Source organism: Erinaceus europaeus, chromosome 2 (genome assembly GCF_950295315.1).
Source record: "Erinaceus europaeus chromosome 2, mEriEur2.1, whole genome shotgun sequence".
NCBI classification, from domain to species: Eukaryota; Metazoa; Chordata; class Mammalia; order Eulipotyphla; family Erinaceidae; genus Erinaceus; species Erinaceus europaeus.
The window spans coordinates 65,980,697-66,002,200 of record NC_080163.1 but is presented as its reverse complement, the minus strand read 5'-3'; the positions used below and the strand labels follow the sequence as shown (position 1 = coordinate 66,002,200).

The 21,504-nt window shown below is 42.1% G+C and overlaps 2 protein-coding genes across 2 annotated transcripts in view; both read left to right on the top strand.

The window, feature by feature from the left end:
- DDHD2 (DDHD domain containing 2) overlaps positions 1-21,504 on the top strand; it is a 93,985-nt gene that overhangs the window by 22,110 nt on the left and 50,371 nt on the right. The window lies entirely within an intron of this gene.
- On the top strand, positions 7,939-13,576 carry LOC103107897 (beta-1,4-N-acetylgalactosaminyltransferase 3-like). Its single transcript, XM_060186368.1, has 2 exons — positions 7,939-7,943; positions 13,189-13,576. Exons 1-2 carry the CDS (start codon positions 7,939-7,941, stop codon positions 13,574-13,576), a joined length of 393 nt encoding a protein of 130 aa, XP_060042351.1.

Here is a 21,504-nt window from a genome sequence, read left to right as displayed (position 1 = left end):
GGAAAGTCTCAATCCTCATTCTTCTGTCCATGAAGATTCCACAAGAGACACAGAGTATGGTAAGGGATGCAAGTATTTTTTATTTATAAAATGGGAATATTGACAAGACTATAGGGTAAGAGCGGTACATTTCTACACAGTGCCCACCCCCAGAGCTCCATATCCAATCCCCTCCCTTGATAGCTCCCCTATTCTTTATCCCTCTGGAAGTATGGACCCAGGATCATTGTGGGTTGCAGAAGGTGGAAGTTCTGGTTTCTGTAATTGCTTCTCCACTGAACATGGGCGTTAACAGGTTGATCAATATTCCTAGCCTGTCTCTCTCTTTCCCTAGTGGGGCAGGGGCCTGGGGAGGTGGGGCTCCAACACACATGGCAGGATCTGCTGCCCAGGGAATTCAGGTTGGCATCATGGTATCATCTGGAACCTGGTGGTTGAAAAAGAGTCAAGCTATAAAGCAGAAAAATTGTTGACTAGTCATAAACTTAAAGGCAAGAATATTGCAGATGAAGATTGGGGTCTCCATTTTGGAAAAAGCTAGTAGGTCTGTTGTAGGCATATTCCAGAGGACCCATGACTTTAAGAGTTTTTGCTTGAGCCTGACAGCTAACATGCAGGTGGACCCAGGTTATTGTCTGGGGAGATGGTGTCATAGTTGGAAACAAATGTTCTTTTTTTTTTTTTTTTTGCTGGAGTACTGTTCAGCTCTGGTTTATAGTAGTGTGGGAAACTGAATCTGGGAACTGGGAGCTTCAAGCATGAGAGTTGGTTTGCATAACTATTTGACCTAGCACGTTATGATTGGGCCCTCCTCAATCGCTATCTAACAGGCCATGGCCAGTGCGCCGCTATGTTCCATCGCTGGGGAGCCAGAGATGACCTGAACTGCCCCTGCGGCTACAGACAGACTATGACCCACATAGTGAACGACTGCCACCTTTCCAGATTCAAAGGAGGTCTCGAAACTTTACATCAGGCTCAACCTGATGCTGTTGACTGGCTACGGAAGAAGGGCAAACGCTAGAAGAAGAAGGGATTCGAGTGTTTATTAGACAAAGGTACATAAGCAAGAGGGAAAGAAATAGATGCTGGTAGACAGTATTTATTTTTTTAAAAATAATTTATTTCTTTATTGGGGAATTAATGTTTTATATTCAACAGTAAATACAATAGTTTGTACATGTATAACATTCCCCAGATTCCCATTTAACAATACAACCCACACTATGTCATTCATCATCTTTCATGGACCTGTATTCTCCCCACCCACCCACCCACCCCAGAGTCTTTTACTTTGGTGTAATACTCCAATTCCATTTCAGGTTCGACTTGTGTTTTCTTTTCTAATCTTGTTTTTCAACGTCGGCCTGAGAGTGAGATCATCCCATATTCATCCTTCTGTTTCTGACTTATTTCACTCAACATGATTTTTTCAAGGTCCATCCAAGATCGGCTGAAAACGGTGAAGTCACCATTTTTTACAGCTGAGTAGTATTCCATTCTGTATATATACCACAACTTGCTCAGCCACTCATCTGTTGTTGGACACCTGGGTTGCTTCCAGGTTTTGGCTATTACAAATTGTGCTGCCAAGAACATATGTGTACACAGATCTTTTTGGATGGATGTGTTGGGTTCCTTAGGATATATCCCTAGGAGGGGAATTGCAGGGTCATAGGGTAGGTCCATTTCTAGCCTTCTGAGAGTTCTCCAGACTGTTCTCCACAGAGGTTGGACCAATTGACATTCCCACCAGCAGTGCAGGAGGGTTCCTTTGACCCCACACCCTCTCCAGCATTTGCTGCTGTTACCTTTTCTGATGTATGACATTTTCACAAAAGTGAAGTGATATCTCATTGTTGTCTTGATTTGCATTTCTCTGACAATCAGAGACTTGGAGCATTTTTTCATGTGTTTCTCGGCCTTTTGGATCTCTTCTGTGATGAATATTCTGTCCAAGTCCTCCCCCGTTTTTGGATGGGGTTATTTGTTGTCTTGTTGTTGAGTCTGGCAAGCTCTTTATATATGTTGGTTATTAAACTCTTATCTGATGTATGGCATGTAAAGATCTTCTCCCATTCTGTGAGGGGTCTCTTGGTTTGGGTAGTGGTTTCTTTTGCTGTGAAGAAGCTTTTTAATTTGATGTAGTCCCATAGGTTTATACTTGCCTTAGTCTTCCTTGTAATTGGATTCGTTTCATTGAAAATGTCTTTAAAATTTATGCGGAAAAAAGTTCTGCCAATATTTTCCTCTAAGTATCTGATAGTTTCTGGTCTAACATCCAAGTCCTTGATCCACTTGGAATTTACTTTTGTATTTGGTGAAATACAGTGATTCAGTTTCATTCTTCTGCATGTTTCAACCCATTGTTTCCAACACCATTTGTTGAAGAGACTCTGCTTTCCCCATGTAATAGTCTTTGCCCCTTTGTCAAAGATTACATGTCCATAGGTGTGGAGCCTCATTTCTGGGCTCTCAATTCTATTCCACTGGTCAGTGTGTCTGTTCATGTTCCAGTACCAAGCAATTTTGATGACAATGGCTCTATAATATTTGAGATCTGGGAGTGTGATGCCTCCGGTTCTGTTCTTTTTTCTTAAGATTGTTTTGGCAATTCTAGGTCTTTTCTGGTTCCAGATAAACATTTGTAGCATTTTTTTCTATTCTCCTAAAAAATGTGCTTGGGATCTTGATGGGGATAGCATTAAATTTGTAGATGGCTCTGGGTAATATATTCATTTTGATGATGTTAATTCTTCCAACCCATGAACATGGAATATCTTTCCACTTCTTTGTGTCTTTTTCAATTTCTTTGAGTAGTGACTCATAATTTTCAGTATACAAGTCTTTCACTTCTTTGGTTAGGTTTACTCCTAGGTATTTTATTCTTTTTGTTGCTATAGAAAAAGGAACTGATTTCTGGATTTCAATTTCTTCTAACTTAGTGTTTGCATAGAGGAATGCCACTGACTTTTGAATGTTAATTTTATAGCCTGACACCTTACTGTATTGCCTGATGATTTCCAAAAGCTTCTTGCTGGATTCCTTAGGTATTTCCATGTATACTATCATGTCATCTGCAAAGAAGGAGAGTTTGACTTCTTCTCTTCCAATCTGTATGCCTTTAATTCCTTGCTCCTGCCTGATTGCTATGGCAAGAACTTCCAACACTATGTTGAATAGTAATGGTGATAGTGGGCAGCCCTGTCTAGTACCTGATCTGAGGGGAAATGCTTCCACTTTTTCACCATTGAGTATGATGTTGGCTGTAGGTTTGCTATATATAGACTCCACTATCTTCAGGAATTTTCCATCTATTCCCATTTTTTGTAGTGTTTTGATCATAAAGGGATGTTGTATTTTGTCAAAGGCTTTCTCTGCATCTATTGATATGACCATGTGGTTTTTGGTCTTGCTTTTGTTGATGTGGTGGATCACATTGATTGATTTACGTATATTAAACCAACCTTGCATGCCTGGGATAAACCCCACTTGGTCATGATGAACAATCTTTTTGATATACTGCTGTATTTGGTTGGCTAGAATTTTGTTTAATATTTTCGCATCTATGTTCTTCAGAGATATTGGTCTGTAGTTTTCTTTTTTGGTTGTGTCCCTGTCTGCTTTTGGTATCAGGGTGATGTTGGCTTCATAGAAGCTGGCAGGGAGTATTCCAGTGTCTTCAATCTTCTGGAAGACTTTTAAAAGTAGAGGTATTAGTTCTTCTTTGAAAGTTTTGTAGAATTCATTTGTAAAACCATCTGGTCCAGGACTTTTATTTTTGGGAAGATTTTTGATAACTGTTTCAATTTCATTAGCTGTGATGGGCCTGTTCATGTTATCCACTTTCTGTTTACTTAGTTTTGGAAGTTGGTAGGTATCTAGGAAATCGTCCGTTTCTTCCAGGTTCTCTAGCTTGGTGGCATATAGTTTTTCATAGAAGCCTCGCATGATATGTTGAATTTCTGTGGTGTCTGTTGTGATATCTCCTCTTTCATTTACTATCCGATTTATTTGGGTCTTCTCCCTTTTTTTTTTTGTGAGTCTGGCTAAAGGTTTGTCGATTTTGTTTACTCTTTCGAAGAACCAACATTGACTTTCGTTGATCTTTTGTATGGTTTTCCTATTCTCAATGTTATTTATTTCTGCCCTAACTTTAGTGATTTCTGTCCTTCTGGTTGCTTTAGGATTCCTTTGTTGTTCTTTTTCTAGGTCTTTAAGATGTGCAATCCGGCTGTTTATTTGTGCCTTTTCTTGTTTCCTAATGTGTGTGTGTGCTTGTATAGCTATGAACTTCCCTCTTAGGACTGCTTTAGCTGTGTCCCAAATATTTTGATAGCTTGTGTCTTCATTTTCATTGAAGTCTCGAAACATTTTGATTTCTTCCTTGATTTCCTCTTTGACCCAGAAGTTGTTAAGAAGTGTACTGTTGAGCTTCCACATTTTGGGACTGTTACTAATCTTTTGTTGATTGTTAAGTGTTAGTTTAATTCCACTGTGGTCTGAGAAAATGCTTGGGATGATTTCAGTGCTCTTGAATTAGCTGATGCTGTTTTTGTGGGCTAAAATATGGTCTATCCTTGAGAATGATCCATGTGGATTTGAGTAAAATGTGTATTCCGGTTTCTTGGGATGAATGACTCTGAAAATGTCCAATAGTTCTAGTTTATCTATCTCTTCATTTAGCTCCCTTATGTCTTTACTGATTTTCTTCCTGGATGATCTGTCAAGTTGAGAGAGTGGGGTGTTGAAGTCCCTTACTATGATTGTGTTACTGTTAATATATTGCTGTAGCTCTTTCAGTAGAAGTTTGATGTATTTAGATGGCTTCTCATTGGGTGCATAGATGTTAATAATTGTTAAGTCCTCTTGATTGACTGATCCTTTGAGCATTAAGTAGTGTCCATTCCTATCTTTTTTAAATCTTATCTATTTTAAAGTCTATCATGTCAGATATGAGAATAGTTGTTCCTGCCCTTTTTTGTGGGCCATTGGCTTGTATGATAATTTTCCATCCTTTCACTTTAAGTCTGTGTTTGTCTTGTTGAGTTAGCTGAGTTTCCTGTAGACAACATATTGTTGGGTTGTGTTTTCTGATCCATCTTCCTACTCTGTGTCTTTTAATAGGTGAATTCAGGCCATTGACATTTATTGATATCAAAGATTGAAGATATTTTAACGCCATTCTTGTAGAGTTTTAGGGTGTTTTGATATATGTCCTATTTGTGGTGGTCTGGTTGTTTATAGGAGACCTTTCAGAACTTCTTTCAGGGCAGGCTTGGTGATGGTTGCTTCCTTCAACTGTTGCTTGTCTGAGAAGGTTTTGATGCTTCCATCTAGTCTGAATGACAGTCTAGCAGGATATAGTATTCTTGGCTGAAAGCCTTTCTCATTGAGCACTTGATAGATATCTTGCCATTCTCTTCTGGCCTGTAGTGTTTGTATGGAGAAGTCTGCTGCTAATCTTATGGGTTTTCCTTTGTAGGTGACTCTTTGTTTTTCTCTTGCAGCCTTGAGGATCCTTTCTTTATCCTTATTCCTTTCCATTTTAAGTATGACATGTCTTGGTGTCTTTAGATCTGGGTTAATTCTGTTTGGGACCCTCTGGGCTTCTTGAATCTTTATGTCTTTGGTGTTGTCTAGACTAGAGAAATTTTCACCTATTATGGCCTGGAGAATGCTTTCTTCCTCTCCTTCTCTTTCTTCCTCTGGTAAGCCAATAATGCGTATATTGTTTCTTTTGAAGTCATCCCATAGGACTCTGTTGTTGTTTTCAGCATCTCTTGATCTCTTTTTGAGATCTCTTACTTCTTTTTTAGTTGTCTCTAATTCATCCTCAATCTTGCTAATTCTGTCTTCAGCCTCATAGATTCTATTCTCTCTGCCCTCTACTGCTTTCTGGAGTTCATCTATTTTGTTGCCCTGCTCTGATACTGTTTGAGCTTGTTCAGCTAGTTGCCTTCTTAGCTCAGCGATTTCAGCTTTCAGCTCTCTAATAACCATGAGATAATTAGAATTTTCTTCCATATTCTCATTTGTTGTTCCTGCATTTCTGATTACAATTTTTTCAAATTCTTTACTCACTCCTGTTATTATTTCCTTAGCTAATGTTTGGATGTTGAACTCGTTGTTTTGTGCTTCACCCTCTGGAGGACTTTTAGCTGGACTCTTGTCCTGGTTCGAGTCTCCAATATTTTTTCTTGTTGTTTTAACCATTTTATATATTATGTTATGAGTTCCCTTTATCAGTACTTTTCAAATTATTGATCACTATTGCCTGGATTGACTTGTGTCTAAGTAATTTAATTAAAGGGTTTACAGTGGTGGAAGTTAACAGTTTTTTCAATCCCTGAGTTGGAGCTCAGTGGTGTAAAAGCCTCTTTTTTTTTTTCTTCCCTGTAGGCTATGGGAGCCTGAGGGTTTTTCAACTATCAATAGGCTTCTTAGCTTGATCACTGACTCCTGACCAAGAGATAAAGCAGGGTGTGGCAGAGATAATCCAGTGGTTATGCAAAGAGACTTTCACAGCCCCTCAGCTATGCCACCGAGGTATAGGTCTTCTCCTGAGTTTCCCGGTTAGATCTCTGTACCCTGGTGTCCCTCCCTGTTGCTGCTCCAGATTCTGAGGGTAGTAGCAATGGAGACTCAGAGTTGCACTTGGTGAGTCTCTGGGGAATCCTTTCCTCCCTTCAGCTGTCCCCTTGTTGTGGAGCAGACTGGAGGTGGTGTCTCCACTGATAAACTGTTGAACTGTTAGCAGTCACTTAATCTCTCCTTAGGCCCCTCTCTCCTCTCTGTCACCAGCCACGCGTGTTTGTACTCACGGGTGATTTACTGGGTTCCTGTGGTCATTCTAGTCCTGTCTTGTTTCAGTCCGGGTGGTCTCCTTTGGTATTCCTAGTTGATCCAGGAGAGGAGAGGAGAGGAGAGCAGAGAAAGCGATCTGCTGCTCGTAGCTCCACCTCCGGAAGTCGAATCCCCAGACAGTCTTTAAAAGAAAAGAACTGCCTGCCTGGTCCCCCTCTTCTCTCTCTATTTCTCTTGATATTATTTATTCATGAAGAAGACAGGGAGAGAAGTAATCCGGGAAGTGGCACAGTGAATAAAGCACTGGACTCTCAAGCTTGAGGTCCCGAGTTCAATCCCCGGCAGCACATGTACCAGAGTGAAGTCTGGTTCATTCTCTCTATCCTCCTATCTTTCTCATTAATAAATAAAATATTAAAAAGATATGGGAGAGAGAGAACCAGACTTCACTCTGGTACATGTGCTATTGGGGATTGAACTTGGGACATCATGAAAGTCCAGTGCTTTATCCACTGAGCTGCCTCCTAGACCACACCCCCCTCTAAGTATTGCTACCTTATGACATTTATTATTGTATAGCCCCCTTCTCAATGAAAAGTCATGTGGACATGACCACCTGCTCTATTTCCCTGCCATTTATTCTCCCTTTTAAAAGATTTTTTATTATCTTATTTATTTATTTATTGGGTAGAGATGCCAGAAATTGAGAAGGCAGCGGATGAGAGAGAGGGAGAGAGACAGAGAGACATCTGCAACACTGCTTTACCACTCACAAAACTTTCCCCCTGCAGGTGGGGTTCTCGAACCCAGGTCCCTGTGCATTGTAACCTATGTGCTCTGTCAGGTGTGCCACTACCACCCAGCCCCATTCCTCTCCCCCTCCTTCTTTCTCTCTCTCAGAGCACTGTTCAGCTCTGGCCTATGGTGATGCGGGGGATTGAACCTGGGACTTCTGGTGCCTCAAACATGTTGGTCTTTTGTGTAAACTGCTATACTATCTCCACAGTTGATTCATCTGTCTTTTATACTTCTGTATTTCTAACAGCCTGGATTTTTGTTGGTTGCAGCTGTGGGAACCAGGGTCCCTCTAATTACTCCTGTGATTTAGTTTAGTTTCTGTAATTTGGGTCCATGAGGTAGGTAGATAATAGTTCATGGCTAGAACCTTTCTGTTTGCCTAGTCCTTGCAGATATCACATATAAGATAAAGGCTGTAACTTCCCTGTTTTCTCAATTCTTGGTGCCTGCAGATGTTTGGTGTTATTTTAACTTCCCAGCACCTGCAGTTCTGTAGTCCCTCTAGATCATACTGTCTCCTTCTTCTTCTTCTCCTTCTCCTCCTTCTTCTTTTTTAACATTTTATTTATTTATTTTTAATATTTATTTTTTTCTTTTGTTGCCCTTGTTTTATTGTTGTAGCTATTATTATTGTTGTTAATGATGTCGTCATTGTTGGATAAGACAGAGAGAAATGAAGAAAGCAGGGGAAGACAGAGAGGGGGAGAGAAAGATAGACACTTACAGACCTGCTTGACTGCCTGTGAAGCAACACCCCTGCAGGTGGGGAGCTGGGGGCTCGAACTGGGATCCTTACCCTGGTCCTTGTGCTTCATGCCATGTGCGCTTAACCCACTGCGCTACCACCCGACTCCCAAAATTTTATTTATTTTATTTTAATGAGAGATATATAGATGATAGAAAATAGATAGATAGATAGATAGATAGATAGATAGATAGATGGATGGATAGATATAGAAATAGATATAGAGATGGATGGATGGATGGATGGATGGATGGATGGATGGATGGATGAATACATAGATAGATACCAAAACACTGCTCAGCTCTGGTTGATGTTAGTCCTGGGGATTGAACCTTGGACCTTTGGTGCCTCAAGAATGAAAGTCTTTCACATAACCATTAAGCTGTTTCCTCAGTCTGGTAATAATTTCTTCTCTTTCTCTCCCTTTTTAATTAGTCATTTAATAATGTTTTACGGGAGTCGGGCGGTAGCACAGTGGGTTAAGTGCACATGGCATGAAGTGCCAGGACTGGCTTAAGGATCCCGGTTCGAGACCCCAGCTCCCCACCTGAAGGGGAGTCGCTTCACAGGCGTTAATGCAGGTCTGCAGGTGTCTATCTTTCTCTCCCCCTGTATTCCCCTCCTCTCTCCATTTCTCTCTGTCCTATCCAACAATGATGACAGAAATAACAACAATAATATCAACAACAATGACGATAAACAACAAAGGCAACAAAAGGGAATAAATACATAAAAAATAATGTTTTACAAGATTACAGGGGTATATTCCATACTGTATGTTCCATCAGCGTTCTATGCCACCCCCTCGACACACACGCACACACACTCACATGCACACACACTCACATGCACACACACACACTCACTCTCCACAGTAACCACTGTAGTTATCACAAGGTCTTAGAAAAATTTTATTTATTTATTTTTACTTATTTTTTATTATCTTTATTTCCTGGATAGAGACAGCTAGAAATCAAGATGGAAGGAGGTGGTAGAAAGAGAGGCAGGGGTTAGGTGGTGGCACACATGGTTAAGTGTACCTGTTACAGTGCACAGACCCAGGTTTGAGTCTCTGGTCCCCACCTATAGGGGGAAGTTTTGTGAGTGATGAAACAGGGCTACAAGTGTCCCTGGCTCGCTCCCTCTCTATCACCTGTTTCCTTCTCAATTTCTGGCTATCTCTTTTTTCATGCCTCTTTTTTTTTTTTTTTTTCTCCTGAGCACTGAGCAGCTCTGTTTTCTGGTGGTATAGGGGATTAAACCTGGGACTTTGGAGCCTCAGGCATGAGAGTCTCTCTGCATAACCATTATGCTATCTACCCCCACCCATGGTTTCCATCTCTTATGTGAAACTCTATAGTCATAAATAGAGAGATAGATAGATACACACATAGATACATACAGCATGTGAAATAAAGAAAGCTTAGAAAAGATAGCTTTTAAAATAAAGCCTTTTCTGAAAAAATAAAATATATATTCTATATCACATTGTGAAATATGTTAAGACTTAGAGGACATAGTTCAGTGAACTGGTATTTCCAGGTGGCACAATGTTATCAGTTATGCTTGGGTGAAAGATCAGTTTAAAGTACAAGATAGAATAATCAGTTATGGGTGAAAGATCCATTCAAAGTGCAAGACAACTATTATACCATCCTGTCTTCCCTGGGCAGATGACCTCACCAATGTGTGCTGGAGCCTCACCTCTCCAAAGCCCTACCCCACTAGGGAAAGATAGAAACAGGCTGGGGGTATGGATCGACCTGTCAATGCCCATGTCCAACAAAGAAGCAATTACAGAAGCCAGACCTTCTACCTCTGCATCCCCAAAAGAATTCTGGCCCATACTCCCAGAGAGATAAGGAATAGGGAAATTTCCAATGAAAGGGATGGGACACGGAACTCTGGTGGTGGGAACTGTGTGGAATTGTACCCCTGTTATCTTACAATCTCCTTCTTCTTCTTCTTCTTATTCTTCTTCTTCTAGTTACCTACTTCATTGGCTTGATGTGAGGATAAAATGGGGTTATAATTCTAAAATATGGAGGAAGGGAGAGGTGGCTATAGTACACTGGGTTAAGGGCACATAGTACTAAACTCAAAGAACCACGCAGGATCTGGGTTCGAGCTCCCTGGTTCCCACCTGTAGGGAGGATGCTTCACAAGTCTTGAAGCAGGTCTGCAGGTATCTCTCTTTCTCTGTCTCCCCCCATTTCAATTCTCTCTGTCATGTTAAAAAAAAAGGCAGGGGGCTTAGGGAGTTGGGCGGTAGCGCAGCGGGTTAAGCACACATGGTACAAAGCACAAGGACCGGCATAAGGATACTGGTTTCAGTCCCCGGCTCCCCACCTGCAGGGGAGTCGCTTCACAGGTGGTGAAGCAGGTCTGCAGGTGTTTATCTTTCTCTCCTCTTCTCTGTCTTCCCCTCTTCTTTCCATTTCTCTCTGTCCTAGCCAACAATGAGGACATCAATAACAACAACAATAACTACAACAATAAAACAACAAGGGCAACAAAAGGGAATAAATAAATAAATATCTAAAAACTTTATGAAAAAAGGGGGGAATGGCCACCAGGAATCATGGATTTGTAGTGCCAGCACAGAGCCCCATTGATAACCCCAGAAGTGAAAAAAAAAATTTCTAAGATGTGTATAAGTAGTAGTTGCTATTATTTGTTTATTAGCTAGTTAGTTATCTGTTAGGATTCTAGAAAATATGTCACAGCTCTGATTTTCTTTTTTCTTTTTTTTTATAGACAAGAAGTTCCCTTATATTTATTTTATTTATTTAATTATTATTATTATTTTACCAGAGCATTGCTCAGCTCTGGCTTATGGTGGTACAGGGGACTCAACCTGGGACTTTGTAGCTTCATACATGGCAGTCTTTGCATAACCATTATGCTATCTACCCCTACCCTGATTTTCTTTTTAAAAATATTTATTTATTTATTTCCTTTTGTTGCCCATGTTGTTTTTTTTCTTTTATTAATTAATTTATTTATTTATTTATTCCCTTTTGTGGGGCCCTTGTTGTTTTGTTGTAGTTATTATTGTTGTCGTCATTGTTGGAGAGGACAGAGAGGAATGGAGAGAGGAGGGGGAAGACAGAGGGAGAGAGAAAGACACCTGCAGACCTGCTTCACTGATTGTGAAGCGACTCCCCTGCAGGTGGGGAGCCAGGGCTCAAACCGGGATCCTTAAGCGGGTCCTTGCATTTTGTGCCACCTGCGCTTAGCCTGACTCCCCTTGTTGTTTTATTGTTGTAGTTATTATTATTGTTGTTATTGATGTCGTCGTCATTGTTGGATAGGAGAGAAATGGAGAGAGGAAGGGAGGACAAAGAGGGGGAGAGCAAGATAGATACCTGCAGACCTGCTTCACAGCTTGTGAAGCGACTCCTCTGCAGGTGGGGAGCCAGTGCCGGAACCGGGATCCTTAAGCTGGTCCTTGTGCTTTGTGCCACCTGTGCTTAACCCACTGTGCTACTACCCAACTCCCTTTTCTTTTTTATGAAATATTTTGATTTATTAATGAGAGGGATAGTGCCGGTCCGTGTTCAGGGCGCCACTTGCCAGGCTAGCGTCGTGGGCAGGAGACTGACGACCAGGGACTCATGGCTGAGCTGGGAACTCAGTTCAATCTTTACTGAGGCGTTGGGATGCGGGGATGCAGTTCAACAATCTAATCTAACCTAATCTTTCTTCATTCAAAAGCCTTGTCTTTTATGTCTCCTGAGGTGGAAGTGTCAGGAAGACGAAGTATGTAGGATAGGGGGTGGGGAGAAGGAAAACAGCGAGGAAACCCGTGGGGATTAAACCAATGAAAACAATGATTATGTCAATAGACCACAGACTCAAGCAATGCAACAGAAGGGGTCTTAGAAGCAGAATTTAGAAGCAGACCAACAGGATAGGAGGAGAGAGAAAGAACTAGACATCACTCTGGCACATGTGCTGCCAGGGATTGAACTCAGGACCTCATGCTTGGGAGTTCAGCACTTTATTCCTAGTGCTACCTTCCTGATCAGTCTGATTTTCCTTATCCTCTCTTTAGAAGACAGAAGCTTTCTGGGTGTTATAAATTTGAGAGAGAATAAATAAATTGGTGGACATTTTTGTATGGATGTTAATCTATCAGTTAATAAATTCCTTCTGGGAGTCTGGCGGTAGCGCAGTGGGTTAAGTGCAGGTGGCGCAAAGCACAAGGATCAGCAGAAGGATCCTGGTTCCAGCCCTGGGCTCCCCACCTGCAGGGGGGTCACTTCACAGGCGGTGAAGCAGGTCTGCAGGTGTCTGACTTTCTCTCCTCTCTTCTGTCTTCCCCTCCTCTCTCCAATTCTCTCTGTCTTACCCAACAACGACTACAACAATAAAACAACAAGGGCAACCAAAGGGAATGAATAAATAAATAAATATTAAAAGAATACTTATTTAAAAAAATAAGTTCCTTCCATTTAATTTGCTTTCTGAAGATAAAACAAAATTGAGAGTCATTACCTGAGCCTTTACCCTATAATCTCCAACCTCCTGCATCTTTTAAATTCTGCCAAGGTCACCTTTGATATCTTTTAAAGAAATATTTTTTGGGGACTGCTGGTGGTGCACCTGGTTGAGCACACATGTTACAATGTGCAAGGTCCTGAGTTCAAGCCCCCCAGTTCCCACGTGTAGGGGGAAAGCTTTGTGACTGGTAAAGCAGTGCTGCAGGTGTCTCTCTCCCCTTCTTTTTTATCCTAATTTTTTATTATTATATTTATTTATAGGAGAGAGACAGCCAGAAATTAAGAGGAAGGGGGAGATAGAGAGACAATTTGTATTGTTATATTTTCCTGGAGCCACCGTGCCGTTGTCCACTTCGTCGTGCCTGTGAAGAACCAGGCGCACTGGGTGCAGCAGTTCATATGCGACATGGAATGGCTGTCTCAGGTCACTGGGGACCAGCACTTAAATGTCATCTTAGTAGACTATAGCAGCGAGGACATGGATGTGGATGCTGCCCTAAGGTACTCTCGCCTGCACAGCTACCAGTACAGGAAGCTTAGTGGAAAATTTGAGCGCTCAGCTGGGCTTCAGGCTGGCATCGACCTGGTGAAGGACCCCCACAGCATCTTCTTCTTGTGTGACCTGCACATCCACTTCCCTGCTGGCGTGGTAGATGCCATCCACAAGCACTGCGTGGACTGCAAGATGGCGTTTGCCCCCATGATGATGTGGCTGCACTGAGGGTCCTTTAGGTCCTCTGTCATCCTTCTTGCACCTGTATTCTCCCCCCTGCCCCAGAATCTTTTACTTTGGTGCAATATGCCAATTCCAGTTCAGGTTCTACTTGTGTTTTCTCTTCTGATCTTGTTTTCCAACTTCTGCCTGAGAATTAGATCATCCCATATTCATCCTTCTGTTTCTGACTTATTTCACTTAACATGAATTTTTCAAGCTCCATCCAAGATCAGCTGAAAACAGTGAAGTCATCATTTTTTATAGCTGAGTAGTATTCCATTTTGCATATATACTACAACTTGTTCAGCCACTCATCTGTTGTTGGACACCTGGGTTGCTTCCAGGTTTTGGCTATTACAAATTGTGCTGCTAAGAACATATGTGTACACAGATCATTCCTTAGGATATATCTCTAGGAGAGGAATTGCAGGATCATAGGGTAGGTCCATGTCTAGCCTTCTGAGAGTTCTCCAGACTGTTCTCCACAGAGATTGGACCAATTTACATTCCCAACAGCAGTGCAGGAGGGTTCCTTTGACCCTACAACCTCTCCAGCATTTGCTGCTGTTACCTTTTCTGATGTATGACATTCTCACAGGAGTGAAGTGGTGTCTCATTGTTGTCTTTATTTGCATTTCTCTGACAATCAAAGATTTGGAGCATTTTTTCATGTTTCTCAGCCTTTTGGGTCTCTTCATTGGTGAATATTCTGCCCATGTCCTCCCCCCATTTTTGGATAGGGTTATTTGTTTTCTTGTTGTTGAGTTTGGCAAGCTCTTTATATATTCTTGTTGTTAGCCTCTTGTCTGACGTATGACATGTAAAGATCTTCTCCAATTCTGAGGGGTCTCTTGGATTGGGTAGTGGTTTCTTTTTCTGTGCAGAAGCTTTTTAACTTTATGTAGTCCCATAGGTTTATGCTTGCCTTAGTCTTCTTTGTAATTGGATTCATTTCATTGAAGATGTCTTTGCCTTTTGTGTTTCTTATCAGGGACCTGGCTTCCCTGTGGTTCTTGCACCATCACTGGCCCATTAAATCAGTTCTTCTTCTTCTAGCGTTTGCCCTTCTTCCATAGCCAGTCAACAGCGTCAGGTTGAGCCTGATGTAAAGTTTCGAGACCTCCTTTGAATCTGGAAAGGTGGCAGTCGTTGACTATGTGGGTCATTGTCTGTAGCCGCAGGGGCAGTTCGGGTCGTCTCTGGCTCCCCAGCGATGGAACATAGCGGCGCACCAGCCATGCCTGTTTGATAGCAATTGAGGAGAGCCCAATCATAACGTGCTAGGTCAAAGCCGGGTTGACGCTTGCAGGGGTCTGTGATGAGGTGTTTGTTCTTTACCTCAGCTGACTGCCAACTCTGTTTCCAAGAGTCTGGAACAGAGAAGTTCAGTGCAGGCGTAGGGGACCAGATTGGGTGACGAGACGTCAAGCGTTGGACAGGGTGGGCGAAGATATCTGCGTATATTGGCAGGTCCGGTCGAGCGTAGACGTGGGAAATGAACTTAGATGATGCCGCATCCCGATGAATATCTGGCGGGGTGATGTTGCTAAGAACTGGCAGCCATGGAACCGGGTTAGTCAGTTAGTCAGTACCACTGGATCCCGGAAGTCTGTTTGTACTTCTGTTTTTTTTTTGTTTTTTTTTTTTTAAAGCAGAGCACTGCTCAGCTCTGGCTTATGGTCGTGCAGGGGATTGAAATTTGGAGCCTCAGGCATGAGAGTCTCTTTGCATAATCATTATGCTATCTACCCCCCTATACACACACACACACACACATACACACACACACACACACACTTCTGTTATGTGAGACAGCAGAAACTAATTGCTTTTTTTTTTTTTGCCTCCAGTGTTATATGCCTACACCATGAATCTGCTGCTCCTGGAGGCCATATTTTTCCCCTTTGTTGCCCTTGTTGTTTATCATTGTTGTTATTATTGTTGTTGTTGCACTTCACGCCATGTACACTTAAAGAACTAGTTACTCTTGAAGAAACTTTCACTGAAATTCAAAATGTTCCCTTTCACTTCACATATCTTATTCTGCATGTCTACTTATTTTTTAAGATTTTTTTTAACTTCATATATGATCTATGGAGAGAAGGGAGTGTGTGTTTTACATGAAAGAGGAGCCAGAGAACCATTATGGTACATGTGGTGCCAGGGATTCAACTGGAAGCCTCAGGCATGCAAATTGCTCATTTTTTCCAGTTGAACTATATTCCCCAAATAATAAGTTTTTAAATATTTGTTAAATACTTATTTATTTTCCCTTTTGTTGCCCTTATGTTTTTTTTTATTGTTGTTGTAGTTATTATTGTTGTTGCTATTGATGTCATCATTGTTGGATAGGACAGAGAGAAATGGAGAGAGTAGGGGAAGACAGAGAAGGGGAGAGAAAGACAGACACCTGCAGACCTGCTTCACTGCCTGTGAAGCGACTCCCCTGCAGGTGGGGAGCTGGGGGCTTGAACCAGGATCCTTGGGCTGGTCCTTGTGCTTTGCGCCACGTGCAGTACTACCTAACTCCTCAAATAATAATTTTTTTAAAGTTGTATCATGAGTAGGGGAGATAGTGTAATGGTTATGTAAACAGACTCTCATGCCTGATGCTTCCAGGTCCCAGCTTCAATTCCATGCACTACCATAAGCCAGAGCTCAACAGTGCTCTGGTTTAAAACAAACAAACAAACAAAAAAACCAGAACAATTATTGAGAAAAAAAAAACTGTATTATGAGGAGGAGTGGCATACCCAGTTGAGTGCACACAATATAGTGTATAAGGACCAGAGTTAAACTTCCAGTCTCTGCCTGCACAGGAAAGTTTTGAGAGTCATGAAGCAGTGCTGCAGGTGACTCTCTTTCTCCCTCTTTTTTTTTCTAATTATCTTACTATTTATTGGATAGAGACAGCCAAAAAATCAAGAGGGAAGGGGGTGATAGAGAAGGAGAGAAACACCTGCAGCCCTGCTTCACCACTTGCAAAGCTTTCTCCCTGCAGATGGAGACTGGGTCCTCATGCATTGTAACATGTGCACCACCGCACAGTCCCTCTCTCCCTCTCTATCTCCTGTTCCCCTCTCAATTTCTCTGTCTCTATCCAAAAACAAATAACTAAGTAAATATTTTTAAAAGTTTTATTATGATAGAGATAAGTGGGAGGGAGGGAGAAAGAGAAAGAAACAGAGAGTATGAGAGAGACAGAAACCAGAACCAGAACCAGAGTACTGTTCAGCTTTGGTATAAGGTGGTATTGGGGACTGATCTATTGCAGTCTCCAACATACAGTTTAGTGTTTTAATGGGATGAGTTCTCTCCCTAGCCCCATGTCTACCTTTTCAAGATCTATGATCTTACCCTGCTGCCTGGGCTGCAGGTCTCCAGAGAGCCAGGGTGAGCTTGGATAATTCAGTCTGTAGCACCAGGGTTTCAGTGTTATGAAGTCTCCTTTGGAGGGACTCACTGACTCCATAGAAATCTGAAAGTGGAGGTAAATGACATAATTCTTATGCAAAGAGACTCTCATGCATGAGGCTCTGAAGTCCCAGGTTCAATTCCTTCCACCACCATAAACTAGAGTTGAGCAGTGCTCTGTTAAAAAAAAAAAAAAGTCCCACTTATAAACAAAAATACAAAGAGGGAAAAGTAGAAGAAGGAGGAGGAGAAAAAGAAAAAGAAAATCTGAGTAAACTTTGAAAGTGAAGGGGTCCAGGAAGTGGCATACCTGCTGCTGGCACTCACGTGGGTGGCCTCACAACAGAGTAAGCCAACTGGTTTCCCGTGCTAGCACGAGAGACTATACAACAGAAGGGAACCAGGGGATAATTCAGCTACAAACAAATCCGTTTTATTGTACAGGAGGCAGGGTTTAAATAGAAGAATGGAACAAAGAACATTTTTCACATGTGACAATGATGACGGGTTTCCAAAAGGTCAGTATCCTCATGGTGGAGGATCTAAGGAATGAAGAGAATTAATAGGGGTGGAGGAGAGTTCAGGATGATTAGTTGCTGTGGGGCAAGACTGTTAACTAACTAAAGGTATTTAGAAAAACATGGTAATTATACCAGCAGGGCGAGGTAAACAGAGAAAGGCAGAATATTGATACAAGGAGTAGTGATCAAAGAACGAGGAAATAAGAGTGTGGGTCTTACTATTATATTTCTGACAAGGCAGGATGATGGAGTATAGTTTGTATGTGATCAAAGATGGTGAACTGATAGTGAACTTTAAGCAGGCAACTATTTGGTTTGTAACAAGGGAATGAGTTAAGTGTTAGGGGGTGTAGGCCTTTGTGAAGTCTGGGAAACTGACAAGAGGAAACTGAGTCAGGAAAGCTTTTCCCTCCATGCTCAATCCCTGAAAGGGAGAGGCTGACAGGTGGGGTGTCTTTTCAGACCTCCATCTTTATGATGGGAGTTCCCCTATGCTCTACCATGCTTTCACAATTATCCTACAACCTGCTAAAGCACAAGGACACAGGTTCAAGCCCCTCCCCACACCTGCAGAAGGAAGATTCACAAGTGGTGAAGTTGTCACTCTTTCTCGCTCCCTTTCTAGTTCTCCTCCTCCACCTCAATTTCTCTCTGTCCTATCAAATTAAATAAATGTTAAAGAATTGAAACTGAGAAATGCAACAATGACTAGGAACACAAATATCAAGTTGTAGTTGCATTACATGGGGAGATGGATTCTACTACAGGAATGGTTATAATTTTGACCTCAGAGTATAGGGAAGAGGGTTGGGGGGATAGCATAATGGTTCTGCGAAAAGACTTTCAAGCCCTGTGGCTCTGAAGTGCCAGTTTTCAATCTACCATATCACCACTAGTCAGTACTGAGCTAAAATAATAATAATAAGAAGAAGAAGAAGAAGAAGAAGAAGAAGAAGAAGAAAAAGAAGAAGAACACTACTGGTTGAAGAGATTCTGCTTTGCCCATTTAATAGTCTGAGCACCTTTGTCAAAGATTAGATGTCCATAGGTGTGGGGGCTTTCTTCTAGGCTTTCAATTTTATTCCACTGTTCAGTGTGTCTATTCATGTTCCAGTACCAAGCAGTTTTGATGACAATAGCCCTATAATACAATTTGAGATCTGGGAGTGTGATGCCTCCAGTTCTGTTCTTTCTTCTCAAGCTTGTTTTTGGCAATTCTAGGTCTTTTCTGATTCCAGATAAACATTTATAGCATTTATTCTATTCTCCTAAAAAATGTGGTTGAGATCTTGATGGGGATAGCACTAAATTTGTAGATGGCTCTGGGTAGTAAATTCATTTTGATGATATTAATTATTCTAACCCATGAACATGGAATATCTTTCCACTTCTTTGTATCCTTTTCAATTTCCTTGAGTAGTGACTCACAATTTTCAGTATACAAGTCTTTCACTTCTTTGCTTAGGTTTATTCCTAGATATTTTATTGTTTTTGTTGCTATAGTAAAAGGAATTGATTTCTGGGTTTCATGTTCCTCCAATTTAGTGTTTTCATAGAGGAATGCCACTGACTTTTGAATGTTAATTTTGTAGCCTGACACCTTACTGGGTTGACTGATGATTTCCAAAAGCTTCTTGCTGGATTCTTTAGGTTTTTGTATGTATATTATCATGTCATCTGCAAATAGGGAGAGTGTGACTGTGTGACTTCTTCTCTTTCAATCTGTATCTTTTAATTCCTTGCCCCTGCCTGATTGGTATGGCAAGAACTTCCAACACTATGTTCAACAATAATGGTGATAGTGGGCAGCCCTGTCTAGTACCTGATCTGAGGGGAAATGCTTCCAGTTTTTCAGTTTGAATATGATGTTGGCTGTAGGTTTGCTATATATAGACTCCACTATCTTGAGGAATTTTCCATCTATTCCCATTTTTTGTAGTGTTTTGATCATAAAGGGATGTTGTATTTTGTCAAAGGCTTTCTCTGCATCTATTGATATGACCATGTGGTTTTTGGTCTTGCTTTTGTTGATGTGGTGGATCACGTTGATTGATTTACATGTATTAAACCAGCTTGCATGCCTGGGATAAACCCCACTTGGTCATGATGAACAATCTTTTTAATATACTGCTATATCCGGTTGACTAGAATTTTGTTCAGTATTTTAGCATTTATGTTCATCAGAGATATTGGTCTGTAGTTTTCTTTTTTGGTTGTGTCCCTGTCTGCTTTTGGTATCAGAGTGATGTTGGCTTCATAGAAGCTGGAAGGGAGTATACCTGTTGTATGCTTTACGTTGGGTTCTAGTTCTCCCCCGCCAAGAGAATTGGATCAGTCCTGCTAATTTCGCGGGCCCGCTTGGCCCCGCCCCAAGGAACCCCGAGAGAGGGTTCCTGAGTTCCAGAGTTGAAGAGTTGAAGAGTTCCAGAGTGGAAGATTTGCAGAGTTCCAGAGTTCCTGAGTTACAGAGTAAGAGAGAGTGCTTGCGCCGCCGCAAAGAGACAGCAGAGTTCTGTTTGGTGATTAGTTTGTCTTAGTTTATGAATCGTTGTTCTTGAATAAAGAAATACAGCTTCCCTGCCCAGCCGTTGTCTCCGTGTCTCTGTTACCCGCCTGTGAAGCTAGCCCGGCAGGAGCCGTCGGAATTTTAACAACAAATGGTGCCCACGTGGACCTGACCTGCGCATCTCTCAGATAAGTAAAGACAATTTGGCTACCTATGCACTATGGCCTTCTCTTCTGCTTGTGAAGAGATCTCCAAAGGCCTCTGCTCTTTCTTCACGAGACTGTTTTGCTGTTTCTGGAACATTTATCTCTGGACCACTCTGTGGTTTCCACTCGCTCGGGCGAATTCAGAACACCCAGCGGGAATAGCCAGCGGGCGGGAGGCGAGGTGCGGAGCTGCTGTTTCCACCTGGTTAAACAGCCAGCCAGCCGGCTGCGCCCAGACAACCCCGCACACCATGCCCGCAGCCCCGCAGCCCCGCAGCCCGCAAGAGGCCGATGCCAGCATGCTAGAGCCCGATGCCAACATGCTGGAGCCCGATGCCAACACACTGGAGCCCGATGCCAACACGCAGGAGCCCAATGCCACCACGCAAGAGCCCAATGCCAGCACGCAGGCCAGCCCAAAGGAGCCGGCTCTCCGCCGCGTGGCGCAGGACACTGGACGCGTGATCCCTCCACGCTGCTTGGCCACTGTGAGCAGGGCAGCAGACATGGCAGGGCCATGGGGCAGGGCCGCGGCGGCCTATCATGGCCGCCACCCCTGGGCACCTAGGCCCACGCCTTCTACAAAACTGGCCTGCCTGCCCTCTTGCTATAAATTCTGGAATGATCCCGGACCTCCCGGACCCCCGGACTCCCTGCCGAAACTGGGCAGGCAGAGATCTCCAGCTGCCGGTCCGGTCTGAAGGCAGACAAGCTGGAGTACGCAGAGTTTCATGCAGAGATCGCAACCTGCAATTCCTAGAAGTGAAGCTGCGCGGGAAGCCACCTCCGCATGGTGACCCCCCCCCAACAACTAAGACAGTATAGATTTAAATTCGTGTTTAAAATGACATGTCTTCGTAACAAAGGTTTCTCTCCTTGTGTATTAATGACCATGTTTATGTGTATGTTTAAAGTTTGGTAAACAGTAACTTTAAGGCTAAATTCTTACTAGACAAAGTTAAATGAAAAAGGTTTTCAACGTAATTCTCATAAAGATAAAATTAACTTACATTTAAAGTCTGAGGTAAAAATTAGTTAACAATCAATATATTTTAACTAAGTTGGTCTAAACAAAAGGTTAAATAGACTTGTTGATATGTAAAACTCTCCATTACCTTCTCTATTAGAAATGGTAGATCGCACAATGGCTATGCTAATTATTCTCATGCCTGAGGTTTCCTTTCCTGACTCCATCTTGAATGGGTGTAACAAAAGGTTAAAAAGACGTTGTTGCTATGTAAAAGTCTCAAATTCCTTCTCTATTAGAAATATGCTAATAACAAGTCT